Below are 16192 nucleotides of genomic sequence, written 5' to 3' on the forward strand. Positions count from 1 at the left end.
ACCAAAGCATGTGCTCACCTTGTAGTGATAGATTTGGGGCTCCTGGTTGGGTGGGCAGAGGGGGTAAGGCTAGGTAGGTGGATTTGTGGCGGCAGGTAGTCTATTGGTTAGAGCTAGGCAATCCCTGGGCTGACAAAGTAAAAATCTGTCGTTCTGCCCCTGAACAAGGCAGTTAACCCACTGTTCCCCGGTAGGCTGTCATTGTAAATAGGAATTTGTTCTTAACTGACTTGCCTAGTTAAATAAAGGTTAAATAAATAAACACCTTTTTTTTAAGGGTAACAGGTGTGAGTGGAGGGGAGGGGTTCAGTGAAAGGACCAGCACAGGACTAAATGGAGAAAAAATGACTTTTACATAATGGAGAAAAAATGGGAGGGATGGAGAAAGTGACTAAAACGAGGGAGTGACAGAAAGAGGGAGGGAGAGAACAGAGAGAAAGCCAGACAAGTCTTCCTGCCCTCTTTCTTTCATTCACTCACCCACTCCGTCCCAGCGAGAGAGAGCTGGTGACTCCGAGACAGAGAGAGAGAGAGAGCTGGTGACTCCGAGACAGAGAGAGAGAGAGCTGGTGACTCCGAGACAGAGAGAGAGAGAGCTGGTGACTCCGAGACAGAGAGAGAGAGAGCTGGTGACTCCGAGACAGAGAGAGAGAGAGCTGGTGACTCCGAGACAGAGAGAGAGAGCTGGTGACTCCGAGACAGAGAGGGAGAGAGCTGGTGACTCCGAGACAGAGAGAGAGAGAGCTGGTGACTCCGAGACAGAGAGAGAGAGAGCTGGTGACTCCGAGACAGAGAGAGAGAGAGCTGGTGACTCCGAGACAGAGAGAGAGAGAGCTGGTGACTCCGAGACAGAGAGAGAGCTGGTGACTCCGAGACAGAGAGAGAGCTGGTGACTCCGAGACAGAGAGAGAGCTGGTGACTCCGAGACAGAGAGAGAGAGAGCTGGTGACTCCGAGACAGAGAGAGAGCTGGTGACTCCGAGACAGAGCACAACTGCCAGGTGAGTTATGAATTTATTTAGTTCACTTTTACTCATCCCATCCCTTCTTCATTCTCTCTCTCTCTCTCTCTCTCTCCTCGCTCTTTTCATTTGTTCTTTCTCTCATCTTTCTTTTATCTTTCTATCTATTTATCTCCCTCCTATCATCTGTCATTTACCTCCATCTCTTCTGTCTTCACTCTTCCCTTCTCTTCTCTCCAGTCCTCTTCTCCTCCTGTCTTCTTCCATCTCTCCATCTCTCGCTGGGTCTCACTCCCCCCCACTTTTCTTCTCTTATTTTTTGCTCCCCTCCTCTCTCCCACCTCTCTCCTCTCCTCCTGTGTTCTCCCCTCCTCCTGCGTTCTCCTCTCCTCCAACTCTCTCCTCTCCTCCTGCGTTCTCCTCTCCTCCTCTCTCCCACCTCTCTTCTCCGTTCTCCTCTTCTCCTCTCCTCCTCTCCTCCTCTCTCCCACCTCTCTCCTCTCTTCCTTCGTTCTCCTCTCTTCCTCTCTCCCACCTCTCTCCTCCGTTCTCCACTTCTCCTCTCCTCCTCTCTCCCCCTCTTCTCTCTCCCCCTCTTCTCTCTCCTCTCTAGCTTCATGGTTACAGCATTTAGATTCTCCAGTGTCGTGCTTCCCTTGTCTTGTCTTGTCTAGAACCAAATGTTACCCAACACTGTAACCTTCCACTAATTTGACTGTGGATGTGTCTCAATACTCAACAGTGGATTACTCCCTCCTCTTCTCCTTTCCTGTCTTTGTCTCCTTCCCTTCATCTGCACTGATGTAAACGTGACGCGAAAGAACCGGACAGATGAAAGTGCAGTCATCCATACTCTCACCTGTTCTGGATCTTCATATGAGTGCAGATGAAGGCAAGGAGACGAGGAGAGGAAGCCAGTATTCAGAGCATTGAGATGCAGCTCATCTTACACACAGTAGCAGCCTGATACTCTGTTGTTTGTGTGTGCAGGCATTTTTAAGGCCCTGTTTATTTGCCTGCCTGGCTGTCTCAGTATAACTAGACATAGGGATGTTTGAGGGTTTGTGGACGGGCCTCTGTGGCGCGGCCCGGCTGATTTTAGCTTTGGTCGGTCGCTACTCTCTTCCCCTTTCTGGTTAACTCCCTAATGGCACCTTATTCCCTATATAGTGCACTATGGGACCATAGGGCTCTGGTCAAAAGTAGTGCACTATATAGGGAATAGGGTGCCATTTGAGTGTCATAGGGCTCTGGTCTAAAGTAGTGCACTATGTAGGGAATAGGGTGCCATTTGAGTGCCATAGGGCTCTGGTCTAAAGTAGTGCACTATGTAGGGAATAGGGTGCCATTTGAGTGCCATAGGGCTCTGGTCTAAAGTAGTGCACTATGTAGGGAATAGGGTGCCATTTGGAACGCAGGCAGAGACACTGAGTGCCTCTGTGCTTTTCTTATCAGTGTTATTTCCGCTGTGCTTCGGGGTCTGTTCTCTGGCTGTAAAGCCGTTGGATACACGGAGGTGCCTGACTAATGGCATGTTTCAACAGTGGAATGTTTCCATCTGATCTGAGGGTTCTACTGGGGGTTGGTGCACTAAAAAACTAGCATTTCAAAAGGCTTTTCATGTTGGTAGTTTACAATAGTGTTTATTGGTTTTATGTGATTTTCACAAGTGTCTGAGAAACAATGTATTTTTTGTGTGTGATTTTAAGTGATATGCTCTCTCTCTCTCTCTCCCTCTCCCTCTCCCTCTCTGTCTCTGCTCCCTCTCTGTCTGTCTCTCTCTATCTCCCTCTTTGTCTCTCTCTGTCTCTGTCTCTCTCTCTGTCGCTCTCTCTGTCGCTCTCTCTCTCTCTCTCTCTCCCTCTCTGTCTCTGTCTCCCTCTCTGTCTGTCTGTCTCTCTCTATCTCCCTCTTTGTCTCTCTCTATCTCTATCACTCTCTCTGTCGCTCTCTGTCTATCTCTCTCAATCTCCCTCTTTGTCTCTCTCTGTCTCTTGTGATCTCTCCGTTCCAGACTGAGTAAGGATGTTGGGCCTCCTCCTGTGTGTGAGTTCCCTCCTCCTCCCCCTCCTCTCCCCCTCCCTCGCCCAGGGATCAGGGCCGAGGGTGCGCCTGGCAGGTGAGAGGCGGGGCCCCAACGAGGGTCGAGTAGAGGTGTTCTATAACGGGGCGTGGGGGACGGTGTGTGATGACGAGGTGGATATTAACCTGGCCAACGTGGTGTGTCGAGAGCTGGGCTTCTCACGCAGTCTCACCTGGGCTCACAGCTCTAAGTTTGGGGAAGGACAAGGTACGGTAACACCTTACTTCCTTAATAATCCTCTTTGTTGCTGGAACTTAAGGCTTTCACAAGAGAGCGCCACTGTTGCCCGTCTTCTGCCTGTCTGGAGATTGTGTTTCGTGACATCGGTTCAACCTTTACTTAGGAGAATCAGTTGTATCTTATTGATCGCTCTTGATTGGCTGCTAACGAGGAAGTGTGCCCCTTCTTCTCCCATTAGGTCTGATCTGGTTGGATAACGTGCACTGCATGGGGACGGAGCTCTCCCTGTCTGACTGTCACTCCAACGGCTGGGGGATAAATGACTGCACCCACTCTGAGGACCTGGGGATCGTCTGTAGCACCCAGAGGAGGGTCCACTACTCCCCTAACCAGGTAGAGGGCTCCCCCACATCCCTGGCCATCCCAGTGGCCTCGGCCCGACCACAGAGGATCCCCAACCTCTCCACACCGCCACGTCTATCCACAGTCCAAGACAGGGTGGCCCCTCCCCCCCCTGCTCACATCACATCCTCCGGGAGAAGGGGTCATGAGATCGCCCTCCACCGCAACACCCCCAGAGGTCAGGGTCAAAGTTCACGGCAACAGCGTCGGGGTCATGATATCCACTTGCGTACCCGGAACGGCCAGAGTCAGGCGGGAGGGGAGGCCAGGACGAGACAGGAGAACCCGGCCGTGCCCCAGGGGCATCAGATCCCCCCCCGGCTGGGGAATGGTGCAGCCTACAGGCAGGCCCAGGATGTGGGGCGGACCGGACCACAGGCAGCCAGATGGGAGGCAGAGATCCCCAGGCAGCCCAGTGGGAACCATGTTGAACCAGAGGCAGAAATCCCCAACGTTGACATCACAGACGGACAGGTGACGAAAAACACTTTCTCTCATTCTCTCTGTCTTGCTCTGCCTCTCTCTGGCTTCCCCTTTCTCTCATTCTCTCTGTCTTGCTCTGCCTCTCTCTGGCTTCCCCTTTCTCTCATTCTCTCTGTCTTGCTCTGCCTCTCTCTGGCTTCCCCTTTCTCTCATTCTCTCTGTCTTGCTCTGCCTCTCTCTGGCTTCCCCTTTCTCTCATTCTCTCTGTCTTGCTCTGCCTCTCTCTGGCTTCCCCTTTCTCTCATTCTCTCTGTCTTGCTCTGCCTCTCTCTGGCTTCCCCTTTCTCTCATTCTCTCTCTTGCTCTGCCTCTCTCTGGCTTCCCCTTTCTCTCATTCTCTCTGTCTTGCTCTGCCTCTCTCTGGCTTCCCCTTTCTCTCATTCTCTCTGTCTTGCTCTGCCTCTCTCTGGCTTCCCCTTTCTCTCATTCTCTCTGTCTTGCTCTGCCTCTCTCTGGCTTCCCCTTTCTCTCATTCTCTCTGTCTTGCTCTGCCTCTCTCTTCCTTCCCCTTTCTCTCTCTCACATTCACAAACATACACTCAACCCTCCCCCCCACACACACACACCTGCCCCCACACACTCAACACCCCAACACTCCGGATCCAAATCATAATGGGCAGTATCCCTCACATTCAGGCCTCAACCTCTAGTAGGTAAACAGACCCAACTCCCTAAACACAGGGCTGTTTGCAGAGCCTCCACAGAGGAAAGACCAGCCCATCTATCACCTACCCATCTGTTAGACCTCGTAACATCTATCACCTACCCATCTGTTAGACCTCGTAACATCTTATCTACTGAGGCTAAGTTCATGACCTTACCACTGTTTTGGAACGTAATACACACACACAGGTTATACACACATTATACACATATATAGATACACACACACACATATACACATACATATACACACATTATACACACATACTGTATACACACATATATACACTACTCTTCAAAAGTTTGGGGTCACTTAGAAATGTCCTTGTTTTTGAAAGAAAAGCACATTTTTTGTCCATTAAAATAACATCAAATTGATCAGAAATACAGTGTAGACATTGTTAATGTTGTAAATGACTATTGTAGCTGGAAACGGCTGATTTTTAATGGAATATCTACAGAGGCGTACAGAGGCCCGTTATCAGCAACCATCACTTCTGTGTTCCAATGGCACGCTGTGTTAGCTAATCCAAGTTTATCATTTTAAAAGGCTAATTGATCATTACAAAACCCTTTTGCAATTATGTTAGTGTAACCGATGTGAAATGGCTAGCTAGTTAGCGGGGTGCACGCTAATAGCGTTTCAATCGGTGACATCACTCGCTCTGAGACCTTGAAGTAGTTGTTCCGCTTGCTCTGCAAGGGCCGCGTCTTTTGTGGCGCGATGGGTAACGATGCTTTTTGGGAGGCCGTTGTTAATGTGTGCAGAGGGTCCCTGTTTTGAGCCCAGGTAGGGGCGAGGAGAGGGACGGAAGCTATACTGTTACATTAGCACAGCTAAAAACCGTTGTCCTGATTAAAGAAGCAATAAAACTGTCCTTCTTTACACTAGCTGAATGTCTGGAGCATCAGCATTTGTGGGTTTGATTACAGGCTCAAAATGGCCAGAAACAAAGGCCTTTCTTCTGAAACTCGTCAGTCTATTCTTGTTCTAAGAAATGAAGGCTATTCCATGCGAGAAATTGACAAGAAACTGAAGATCTCGTACAACGCTGTGTACTACTCCCTTCACAGAACAGCGCAAACTGGCTCTAACCAGAATAGAAAAGGGAGTGGGAGGCCCCGGTGCACAACTGAGCAAAAGGACAAGTACATTAGACACGCCTCACAAGTCCTCAACCGGCAGGTTCATTAACCTCTAGCGACGAGCAATCCCGTATCCGGGAACGTAATCATAGCCTCAAGCTCATTACCATAACGCAACGTTAACTATTCATGAAAATCGCAAATGAAATGAAATAAATATATTGGCTCACAAGCTTAGCCTTTTGTTAACAACACTGTTATCTCAGATTTTCAAAATATGCTATTCAACCATAGCTACACAAGCATTTGTGTAAGAGTATTGATAGCTAGCATAGCATTAAGCCTAGCATTCAGCAGGCAACATTTTCACAAAAACAAGAAAAGCATTCAAATAAAATCATTTACCTTTGAAGAACTTCAGATGTTTTCAATGAGGAGACTCTCAGTTAGATAGCAAATGTTCAGTTTTTTCAGTTTCATCTTGGTTTCGCCTGTAGCATCAGTTCTGTGGCACTCACAGATAATATCTTTGCAGATTTGGAAACGTCAGAGTGTTTTCTTTCCAAAGCTGTCAATTATATGCATAGTCAAGCATCTTTTCGTGACAAAATATCTTGTTTAAAACGGGAACGTTTTTTTATCCAAAAATTAAAAGAGCGCCCCCTATATCGAAGAAGTTAAATAGTACCCACAAAACACCAGTCTCAACGTCAACAGTGAAGAGGCGACTCCGGGATGCTGGCCTTCTAGGCAGAGTTCCTCTGTCCAGTCTCAACGTCAACAGTGAAGAGGCGACTCCGGGATGCTGGCCTTCTAGGCAGAGTTCCTCTGTCCAGTCTCAACGTCAACAGTGAAGAGGCGACTCCGGGATGCTGGCCTTCTAGGCAGAATCCTCTGTCCAGTCTCAACGTCAACAGTGAAGAGGCGACTCCGGGATGCTGGCCTTCTAGGCAGAGTTCATCTGTCCAGTCTCAACGTCAACAGTGAAGAGGCGACTCCGGGATGCTGGCCTTCTAGGCAGAGTTCCTCTGTCCAGTCTCAACGTCAACAGTGATGAGGCGACTCCGGGATGCTGGCCTTCTAGGCAGAGTTCCTCTGTCCAGTCTCAACGTCAACAGTGAAGAGGCGACCCCTGGATGCTGGTCTTCTAGGCAGAATCCTCTGTCCAGTCTCAACGTCAACAGTGAAGAGGCGACTCCGGGATGCTGGTCTTCTAGGCAGAATCCTCTGTCCAGTCTCAACGTCAACAGTGAAGAGGCGACTCCGGGACGCTGGCCTTCTAGGCAGAATCCTCTGTCCAGTCTCAACATCAACAGTGAAGAGGCGACTCCAGGATGCTGGTCTTCTAGGCAGAGTTCCTCTGTCCAGTGTCTGTGTTCTTTTGCCCATCTTAATCTTTTCTTTTTATTGGCCAGTCTGATGGCTTTTTCTTTGCAACTCTGCCTAGAAGGCCAGCATCCCGGAGTCGCCTCTTCACTGTTGACGTTGAGACTGGTGTTTTGCGGGTCATTTTTAATGAAGCTATTGTAGCCGTTTCCAGCTACAATAGTAATTTACAACATGAACAATGTCTACACTGTATTTCTGATCAATTTGATGTTATTTTAACGGGCAAAAATGTTTTATTAAAAAAACAAGGACATTTCTAAGTTTCTACCCGAAACTTTTGACACACACACAACATACACAACATACCCTGTTTTCAGTGTGTTCGTTCCTTCATGTCCTTGTTGTGGAGAGACTGCGATGGCAACTAAAGTTGCATTCTGTTCTGTCCTCTCCCCCATTCCTCCCCATCCCTTCTCTCCTATCCCCCCTCCCCCCTCCCCCTCCTCTCCCCTCCCCTCCCCTCCCCCATTCCTCCCCATCCCCATCTCCTATCCTCCCTCCCCCCTCCCCCTCCTCTCCCCTCCCCCAGACGGCCAGTAGGGTGAGGCTGGAGGAGGTACGTCTCCGGCCCGTTCTGACAGGCGTCCGTACCGGCCTGCTGTCAGAGGGCGTTTTGGAAGTGAAGCATGCTGGGAGGTGGCGTCATGTGTGCGACCAGGGCTGGGACCTCAGCGGCAGCCGTGTGGTGTGTGGCATGCTGGGATACCCCTCCGCCGAGGCATACGACCACACCGTCTACAGGTAAGGGAGAGAGGGTGTGTTTGTGTCTGGAAAGGTGTGTCCCCATTTTGACATCCCCATTTTTCACATAAATGTGTGTGTGTGTGTGAGTAAATGTGTGTGTGTGTGTGTGTGTGTGTGTGCATGTGTGTGTGCTTGTGTGTGTGGGGGGGGGGGGGTGCAGAGATAGCATTACTACCACCATCCACACCAGCAGTTACTCACCAGCGTTACTACCACCATCCACACCAGCAGTTACTCACCAGCGTTACTACCACCATCTATACCAGCAGTTACTCACCAGCATTGGACTAACCATGCCTGCATGTCTGGACTTTGCCTCGTCATAGTAGGCTGTGCACTTTTAAATAGTCTTAAAGAGCAGGTGTGTGTCCCAAATGACTAGCTATTGCCTTTTTAGTGCACTACTTTTTATCAAAGCCCTGGTCAAACATAGTGCCCTAAATAGGGAATAGGGTGTGATTTGGGACGTAACCTTAAAGAGTATGTTATTAATGTCAGAGGCTGGCTGTAGGAGGAGCATCATGTGTGTTTGGATGGAGACCAGGAACGTCTCCTCTAATCTCATGTAATTATACACAACCGGTGGGAATAGCATACGACAGCACTTCCTATAAGTCTTACAAAACTCTCTAGTTTTCTCTCTCTCTCACCCCATCTATCTCTCACCCGTCTATCTCTCACCCGTCTATCTCTCACCCCATCTATCTCTCACCCCGTCTATCTCTCATTCTCTATCTGTTCTCTATCTGTTTCTGTTCTCTCTCTGTTTCTGTTCTCTCTCTATCTATCTCTCACCCCATCTATCTCTCACCCCATCTATCTCTCGTTCTCTATCTGTTCCCTACTCTGTCTATCTCTCACCCCATCTATCTCTCGTTCTCTATCTGTTTCTGTTCTCTCTCTGTCTATCTCTCACCCCATCTATCTCTCGTTCTCTATCTGTTTCTGTCCTCTCTCTGTCTATCTCTCATCCCATCTATCTCTCGTTCTCTATCTGTTTCTGTCCTCTCTCTGTCTATCTCTCACCCCATCTATCTCTCGTTCTCTATCTGTTTCTGTCCTCTCTCTGTCTATCTCTCACCCCATCTATCTCTCGTTCTCTATCTGTTTCTGTCCTCTCTCTGTCTATCTCTCATCCCATCTATCTCTCGTTCTCTATCTGTTTCTGTCCTCTCTCTGTCTATCTCTCACCCCATCTATCTCTCGTTCTCTATCTGTTTCTGTTCCCTACTCTGTCTATCTCTCACCCCATCTATCTCTCGTTCTCTATCTGTTTCTGTCCTCTCTCTGTCTATCTCTCACCCCATCTATCTCTCGTTCTCTATCTGTTTCTGTCCTCTCTCTGTCTATCTCTCACCCCATCTATCTCTCGTTCTCTATCTGTTTCTCTCTCTCTCTTCTCTCTCTACCTCTGGTTTCAGTATCTGTGTTTCAGTGGCTACATGGTTTGGTTGGGAAAGGTTTGTGTCTTTCAGTGAGAAACGTTTATTGATACAATTATCTTTGTTTGTGTTTTTGCAGGCTACAGTAGTTCCATTATTTCCCCAAGTCTCCCACATGTCACTTCTACAGTCATATTCTAGAACACTTAGACCTGTAGAATCCATTACCCACTTCTACAGTCATATTCTAGAACACTTAGACCTGTAGAATCCATTACCCACTTCTACAGTCATATTCTAGAACACTTAGACCTGTAGAATCCATTACCCACTTCTACAGTCATATTCTAGAACACTTAGACCTGTAGAATCCATTACCCACTTCTACAGTCATATTCTAGAACACTTAGACCTGTAGAATCCATTACCCACTTCTACAGTCATATTCTAGAACACTTAGACCTGTAGAATCCATTACCCACTTCTACAGTCATGTTCTAGAACACTTAGACCTGTAGAATCCATTACCCACTTCTACAGTCATATTCTAGAACACTTAGACCTGTAGAATCCATTACCCACTTCTACAGTCATATTCTAGAACACTTAGACCTGTAGAATCCATTACCCGGGTGTGAATCTCGTCCATCTGTCCATCTGTCTGTCCCCAGCTGTAAATAACCTTTATAAAGGCACAGACCTTTAAAGCCTACAGACACACAGACCAGCTCTGTCTGTCCGTCCAGCCACAGGCTTTATTTACGGCCTGTGTGGAGGATGTCTCCTCTACCCTAAACTATCTTTACATCCCAGATAATTACAGCTAATGTCCAGGTTAGGCTGCTGAATAAACACACACACACACAAACATATCCTTTCACACACACATGCATAGAGACATGGAGAGGCAGAGAGATAGAGAGATGGAGAGGTGGAGGGCACACACACACACTGCTACATTTAAAAAAATCTGTTCCTCTTTACAGTCACTTCCTGATTGAGATCACAAACCATAGAGTTGAATAGGGGAGCACTTGGCACACCATTATGGCAAAGACGCAAAGAGGTGCCCTCTCTCCAACTCTATGTCACTAAACCCACCGAGACCTCTACATTTTCCTCGTCTAGGAATCCCCTTTTTGGGGAAGATTTTCAGCTTTTTAACGGAGGTTTTTCTGCCCCAGTTGAGGAGGTGTGAGGCAGGATAAAGGTTGTGAATGTTTCACCGCCAGAGAGAGAAAAAAAGCTTTTTGTTGTTGTTCTTTTTCTTCATGAGATGAAAACATCGCCACGTTTGCTGTTCCTCTCAGAGGAAATAACAGTGATTTGATGCCAGCCTTTCGTCTCTCCAAATCTCTCAACAGTTTGCTGTTCCTCTCAGAGGAAATAACAGTGATTTGATGCCAGCCTTTCGTCTCTCCAAATCTCTCAACAGTTTGCTGTTCCTCTCAGAGGAAATAACAGTGATTTGATGCCAGCCTTTCGTCTCTCCAAATCTCTCAACAGTTTGCTGTTCCTCTCAGAGGAAATAACAGTGATTTGATGCCAGCCTTTCGTCTCTCCAAATCTCTCTACAGTTTGCTGTTCCCCTCTCAGAGGAAATAACAGTGATTTGATGCCAGCCTTTCGTCTCTCCAAATCTCTCAACAGTTTGCTGTTCCCCTCAGAGGAAATAACAGTGATTTGATGCCAGCCTTTCGTCTCTCCAAATCTCTCAACAGTTTGCTGTTCCCCTCTCAGAGGAAATAACAGTGATTTGATGCCAGCCTTTCGTCTCTCCAAATCTCTCAACAGTTTGCTGTTCCCCTCTCAGAGGAAATAACAGTGATTTGATGCCAGCCTTTCGTCTCTCCAAATCTCTCAACAGTTTGCTGTTCCCCTCAGAGGAAATAACAGTGATTTGATGCCAGCCTTTCGTCTCTCCAAATCTCTCAACAGTTTGCTGTTCCCCTCAGAGGAAATAACAGTGATTTGATGCCAGCCTTTCGTCTCTCCAAATCTCTCAACAGTTTGCTGTTCCCCTCTCAGAGGAAATAACAGTGATTTGATGCCAGCCTTTCGTCTCTCCAAATCTCTCAACAGTTTGCTGTTCCCCTCAGAGGAAATAACAGTGATTTGATGCCAGCCTTTCGTCTCTCCAAATCTCTCAACAGTTTGCTGTTCCCCTCAGAGGAAATAACAGTGATTTGATGCCAGCCTTTCGTCTCTCCAAATCTCTCTACAGTTTGCTGTTCCTCTCAGAGGAAATAACAGTGATTTGATGCCAGCCTTTCGTCTCTCCAAATCTCTCAACAGTTTGCTGTTCCCCTCAGAGGAAATAACAGTGATTTGATGCCAGCCTTTCGTCTCTCCAAATCTCTCTACAGTTTGCTGTTCCTCTCAGAGGAAATAACAGTGATTTGATGCCAGCCTTTCGTCTCTCCAAATCTCTCAACAGTTTGCTGTTCCCCTCAGAGGAAATAACAGTGATTTGATGCCAGCCTTTCGTCTCTCCAAATCTCTCAACAGTTTGCTGTTCCCCTCTCAGAGGAAATAACAGTGATTTGATGCCAGCCTTTCGTCTCTCCAAATCTCTCAACAGTTTGCTGTTCCCCTCTCAGAGGAAATAACAGTGATTTGATGCCAGCCTTTCGTCTCTCCAAATCTCTCAACAGTTTGCTGTTCCCCTCTCAGAGGAAATAACAGTGATTTGATGCCAGCCTTTCGTCTCTCCAAATCTCTCAACAGTTTGCTGTTCCCCTCTCAGAGGAAATAACAGTGATTTGATGCCAGCCTTTCGTCTCTCCAAATCTCTCAACAGTTTGCTGTTCCCCTCAGAGGAAATAACAGTGATTTGATGCCAGCCTTTCGTCTCTCCAAATCTCTCAACAGTTTGCTGTTCCCCTCTCAGAGGAAATAACAGTGATTTGATGCCAGCCTTTCGTCTCTCCAAATCTCTCAACAGTTTGCTGTTCCCCTCTCAGAGGAAATAACAGTGATTTGATGCCAGCCTTTCGTCTCTCCAAATCTCTCAACAGTTTGCTGTTCCCCTCAGAGGAAATAACAGTGATTTGATGCCAGCCTTTCGTCTCTCCAAATCTCTCAACAGTTTGCTGTTCCCCTCAGAGGAAATAACAGTGATTTGATGCCAGCCTTTCGTCTCTCCAAATCTCTCAACAGTTTGCTGTTCCCCTCTCAGAGGAAATAACAGTGATTTGATGCCAGCCTTTCGTCTCTCCAAATCTCTCAACAGTTTGCTGTTCCCCTCAGAGGAAATAACAGTGATTTGATGCCAGCCTTTCGTCTCTCCAAATCTCTCAACAGTTTGCTGTTCCCCTCAGAGGAAATAACAGTGATTTGATGCCAGCCTTTCGTCTCTCCAAATCTCTCAACAGTTTGCTGTTCCCCTCTCAGAGGAAATAACAGTGATTTGATGCCAGCCTTTCGTCTCTCCAAATCTCTCAACAGTTTGCTGTTCCCCTCTCAGAGGAAATAACAGTGATTTGATGCCAGCCTTTCGTCTCTCCAAATCTCTCAACAGTTTGCTGTTCCCCTCTCAGAGGAAATAACAGTGATTTGATGCCAGCCTTTCGTCTCTCCAAATCTCTCAACAGTTTCTAAATCTGTTTCAAAGAGAATGTTAGGTCAATGTTGACACAGAGCTTAAAGGTGTTTATACACACACACACAACTCTAGAGGTTTTTAGACAAACATTTCACCTCAGTAGTCAGTTAGTGGGCCCTGTGCTGGCCTCCCATTTTGTCAGCCAGTCATTTGGAAGAGCAGATGGCAGACAATATTATTTATTTTTAAACCGGTGACCGGTGCTTCCTTCCACCTAAACCACAGAGCAGATGAATGATGGTGTCTTAGCCTCCTTCCACCTAAACCACAGAGCAGATGAATGATGGTGTCTTAGCCTCCTTCCACCTAAACCACAGAGCAGATGAATGATGGTGTCTTAGCCTCCTTCCACCTAAACCACAGAGCAGATGAATGATGGTGTCTTAGCCTCCTTCCACCTAAACCACAGAGTAGATGAATGATGGTGTCTTAGCCTCCTTCCACCTAAACCACAGAGCAGATGAATGATGGTGTCTTAGCCTCCTTCCACCTAAACCACAGAGCAGATGAATGATGGTGTCTTAGCCTCCTTCCACCTAAACCACAGAGTAGATGAATGATAGAAGCACAGCCATCTCTGCTCTGCCGTTTGATTCAGAGAGCCTAACTTCAGTATCTGTCAGGGATGGACAGCTGGGCTGTGTCCCAAATGGCATCATACTCCCTATATACTGCGCTACATTCTGACCAGAGGGCCCTGTTCTAAAAACAGGGCCATTTGGGCTGATCCTGGTGTTCTGGGCGTTGAACTTGAGGTTGAGAGGTTGGTTTATGCGTCAGAGAAGAACTGTCTCTTCTGTGGTGCCAAATGGTACTTTAGTCTGGTTTGGTCTTACTCTACTGGTTGGCCAAGTTCACTTTGGCCTCACCCGGTCCAGCCTTAGCCAAGTCTTCCCAACCTGGTCCAGTCTTAGTCAAGTCTTCCCAACCTGGTCCAGTCTTAGCCAAGTCTTCCCAACCTGGTCCAGTCTTAGCCAAGTCTTCCCAACCTGGTCCAGTCCTAGCCAAGTCTTCCCAACCTGGTCCAGTCTTAGCCAAGTCTTCCCAACCTGGTCCAGTCTTAGCCAAGTCTTCCCAACCTGGTCCAGTCCTGGCCAAGTCTTCCCAACCTGGTCCAGTCCTGGCCAAGTCTTCCCAACCTGGTCCAGTCATGGCCAAGTCTTCCCAACCCGGGCCAGTCTTAGCCAAGTCTTCCCAACCTGGTCCAGTCCTGGCCAAGTCTTCCCAACCTGGTCCAGTCTTAGCCAAGTCTTCCCAACCTGGTCCAGTCTTAGCCAAGTCTTCCCAACCCGGTCCAGTCTTAGCCAAGTCTTCCCAACCCGGTCCAGTCTTAGCCAAGTCTTCCCAACCCGGTCCAGTCTTAGCCAATTCTTCCCAACCCGGTCCAGTCTTAGCCAAGTCTTCCCAACCCGGTCCAGTCTTAGCCAAGTCTTCCCAACCTGGTCCAGTCTTAGCCAAGTTTTCCCAACCTGGTCCAGTCTTAGCCAAGTCTTCCCAACCTGGTCCAGTCCTGGCCAAGTCTTCCCAACCTGGTCCAGTCCTGGCCAAGTCTTCCCAACCTGGTCCAGTCCTGGCCAAGTCTTCCCAACCTGGTCCAGTCTTAGCCAAGTCTTCCCAACCTGGTCCAGTCCTGGCCAAGTCTTCCCAACCTGGTCCAGTCTTAGCCAAGTCTTCCCAACCTGTTCCAGTCCTGGCCAAGTCTTCCCAACCTGGTCCAGTCTTAGCCAAGTCTTCCCAACCTGGTCCAGTCTTAGCCAAGTTTTCCCAACCTGGTCCAGTCTTAGCCAAGTCTTCCCAACCGGGTCCAGTCCTGGCCAAGTCTTCCCAACCTGGTCCAGTCCTGGCCAAGTCTTCCCAACCTGGTCCAGTCTTAGCCAAGTCTTCCCAACCTGGTCCAGTCTTAGCCAAGTCTTCCCAACCTGGTCCAGTCTTAGCCAAGTTTTCCCAACCTGGTCCAGTCTTAGCCAAGTCTTCCCAACCTGGTCCAGTCCTGGCCAAGTCTTCCCAACCTGGTCCAGTCCTGGCCAAGTCTTCCCAACCTGGTCCAGTCCTGGCCAAGTCTTCCCAACCTGGTCCAGTCTTAGCCAAGTCTTCCCAACCTGGTCCAGTCCTGGCCAAGTCTTCCCAACCTGGTCCAGTCTTAGCCAAGTCTTCCCAACCTGGTCCAGTCCTGGCCAAGTCTTCCCAACCTGGTCCAGTCTTAGCCAAGTCTTCCCAACCTGGTCCAGTCTTAGCCAAGTTTTCCCAACCTGGTCCAGTCTTAGCCAAGTCTTCCCAACCGGGTCCAGTCCTGGCCAAGTCTTCCCAACCTGGTCCAGTCCTGGCCAAGTCTTCCCAACCTGGTCCAGTCCTGGCCAAGTCTTCCCAACCTGGTCCAGTCTTAGCCAAGTCTTCCCAACCTGGTCCAGTCTTAGCCAAGTCTTCCCAACCTGGTCCAGTCTTAGCCAAGTTTTCCCAACCTGGTCCAGTCTTAGCCAAGTCTTCCCAACCTGGTCCAGTCCTGGCCAAGTCTTCCCAACCTGGTCCAGTCCTGGCCAAGTCTTCCCAACCTGGTCCAGTCCTGGCCAAGTCTTCCCAACCTGGTCCAGTCTTAGCCAAGTCTTCCCAACCTGGTCCAGTCCTGGCCAAGTCTTCCCAACCTGGTCCAGTCTTAGCCAAGTCTTCCCAACCTGGTCCAGTCTTAGCCAAGCCAAGTGTGGTTTCTGTCTCTGATTCTGATGGGCTGTTTCTCAGTGTGATTTCTGTCTCTGATTCTGATGGTCTGTTTCTCAGTGTGGTTTCTGTCTCTGATTCTGGTGGGCTGTTTCTCAGTGTGGTTTCTGTCTCTGATTCTGGTGGGCTGTTTCTCAGTGTGGTTTCTGTCTCTGATTCTGGTGGGCTGTTTCTCAGTGTGGTTTCTGTCTCTGATTCTGGTGGGCTGTTTCTCAGTGTGGTTTCTGTCTCTGATTCTGGTGGGCTGTTTCTCAGTGTGGTTTCTGTCTCTGATTCTGGTGGGCTGTTTCTCAGTGTGGTTTCTGTCTCTGATTCTGGTGGGCTGTTTCTCAGTGTGGTTTCTGTCTCTGATTCTGGTGGGCTGTTTCTCAGTGTGGTTTCTGTCTCTGATTCTGGTGGGCTGTTTCTCAGTGTGGTTTCTGTCTCTGATTCTGGTGGGCTGTTTCTCAGTGTGGTTTCTGTCTCTGATTCTGGTGGGCTGTTTCTCAGAGTGGTTTCTGTCT

General features: G+C 48.5%; 1 protein-coding gene across 1 annotated transcript in view; it reads left to right on the forward strand.

Annotated features, from left to right (window-relative positions):
- The first annotated feature begins 868 nt into the window (after nucleotides 1-868).
- LOC139370163 (lysyl oxidase homolog 4-like) overlaps nucleotides 869-16192 on the forward strand; it is a 50880-nt gene continuing 35556 nt past the window's right edge. The window contains exons 1-4 of the mRNA XM_071109486.1: nucleotides 869-1000; nucleotides 2976-3251; nucleotides 3463-4100; nucleotides 7777-7988. Of these exons, the coding sequence (XP_070965587.1) occupies nucleotides 2987-3251; nucleotides 3463-4100; nucleotides 7777-7988 (1115 nt within the window). The 5' untranslated portion in view covers nucleotides 869-1000; nucleotides 2976-2986. The remainder of the gene's footprint in view (nucleotides 1001-2975; nucleotides 3252-3462; nucleotides 4101-7776; nucleotides 7989-16192) is intronic.

The sequence above is a fragment of the Oncorhynchus clarkii genome, chromosome 17 (genome assembly GCF_045791955.1).
Source record: "Oncorhynchus clarkii lewisi isolate Uvic-CL-2024 chromosome 17, UVic_Ocla_1.0, whole genome shotgun sequence".
Lineage (NCBI taxonomy): Eukaryota > Metazoa > Chordata > Actinopteri > Salmoniformes > Salmonidae > Oncorhynchus > Oncorhynchus clarkii.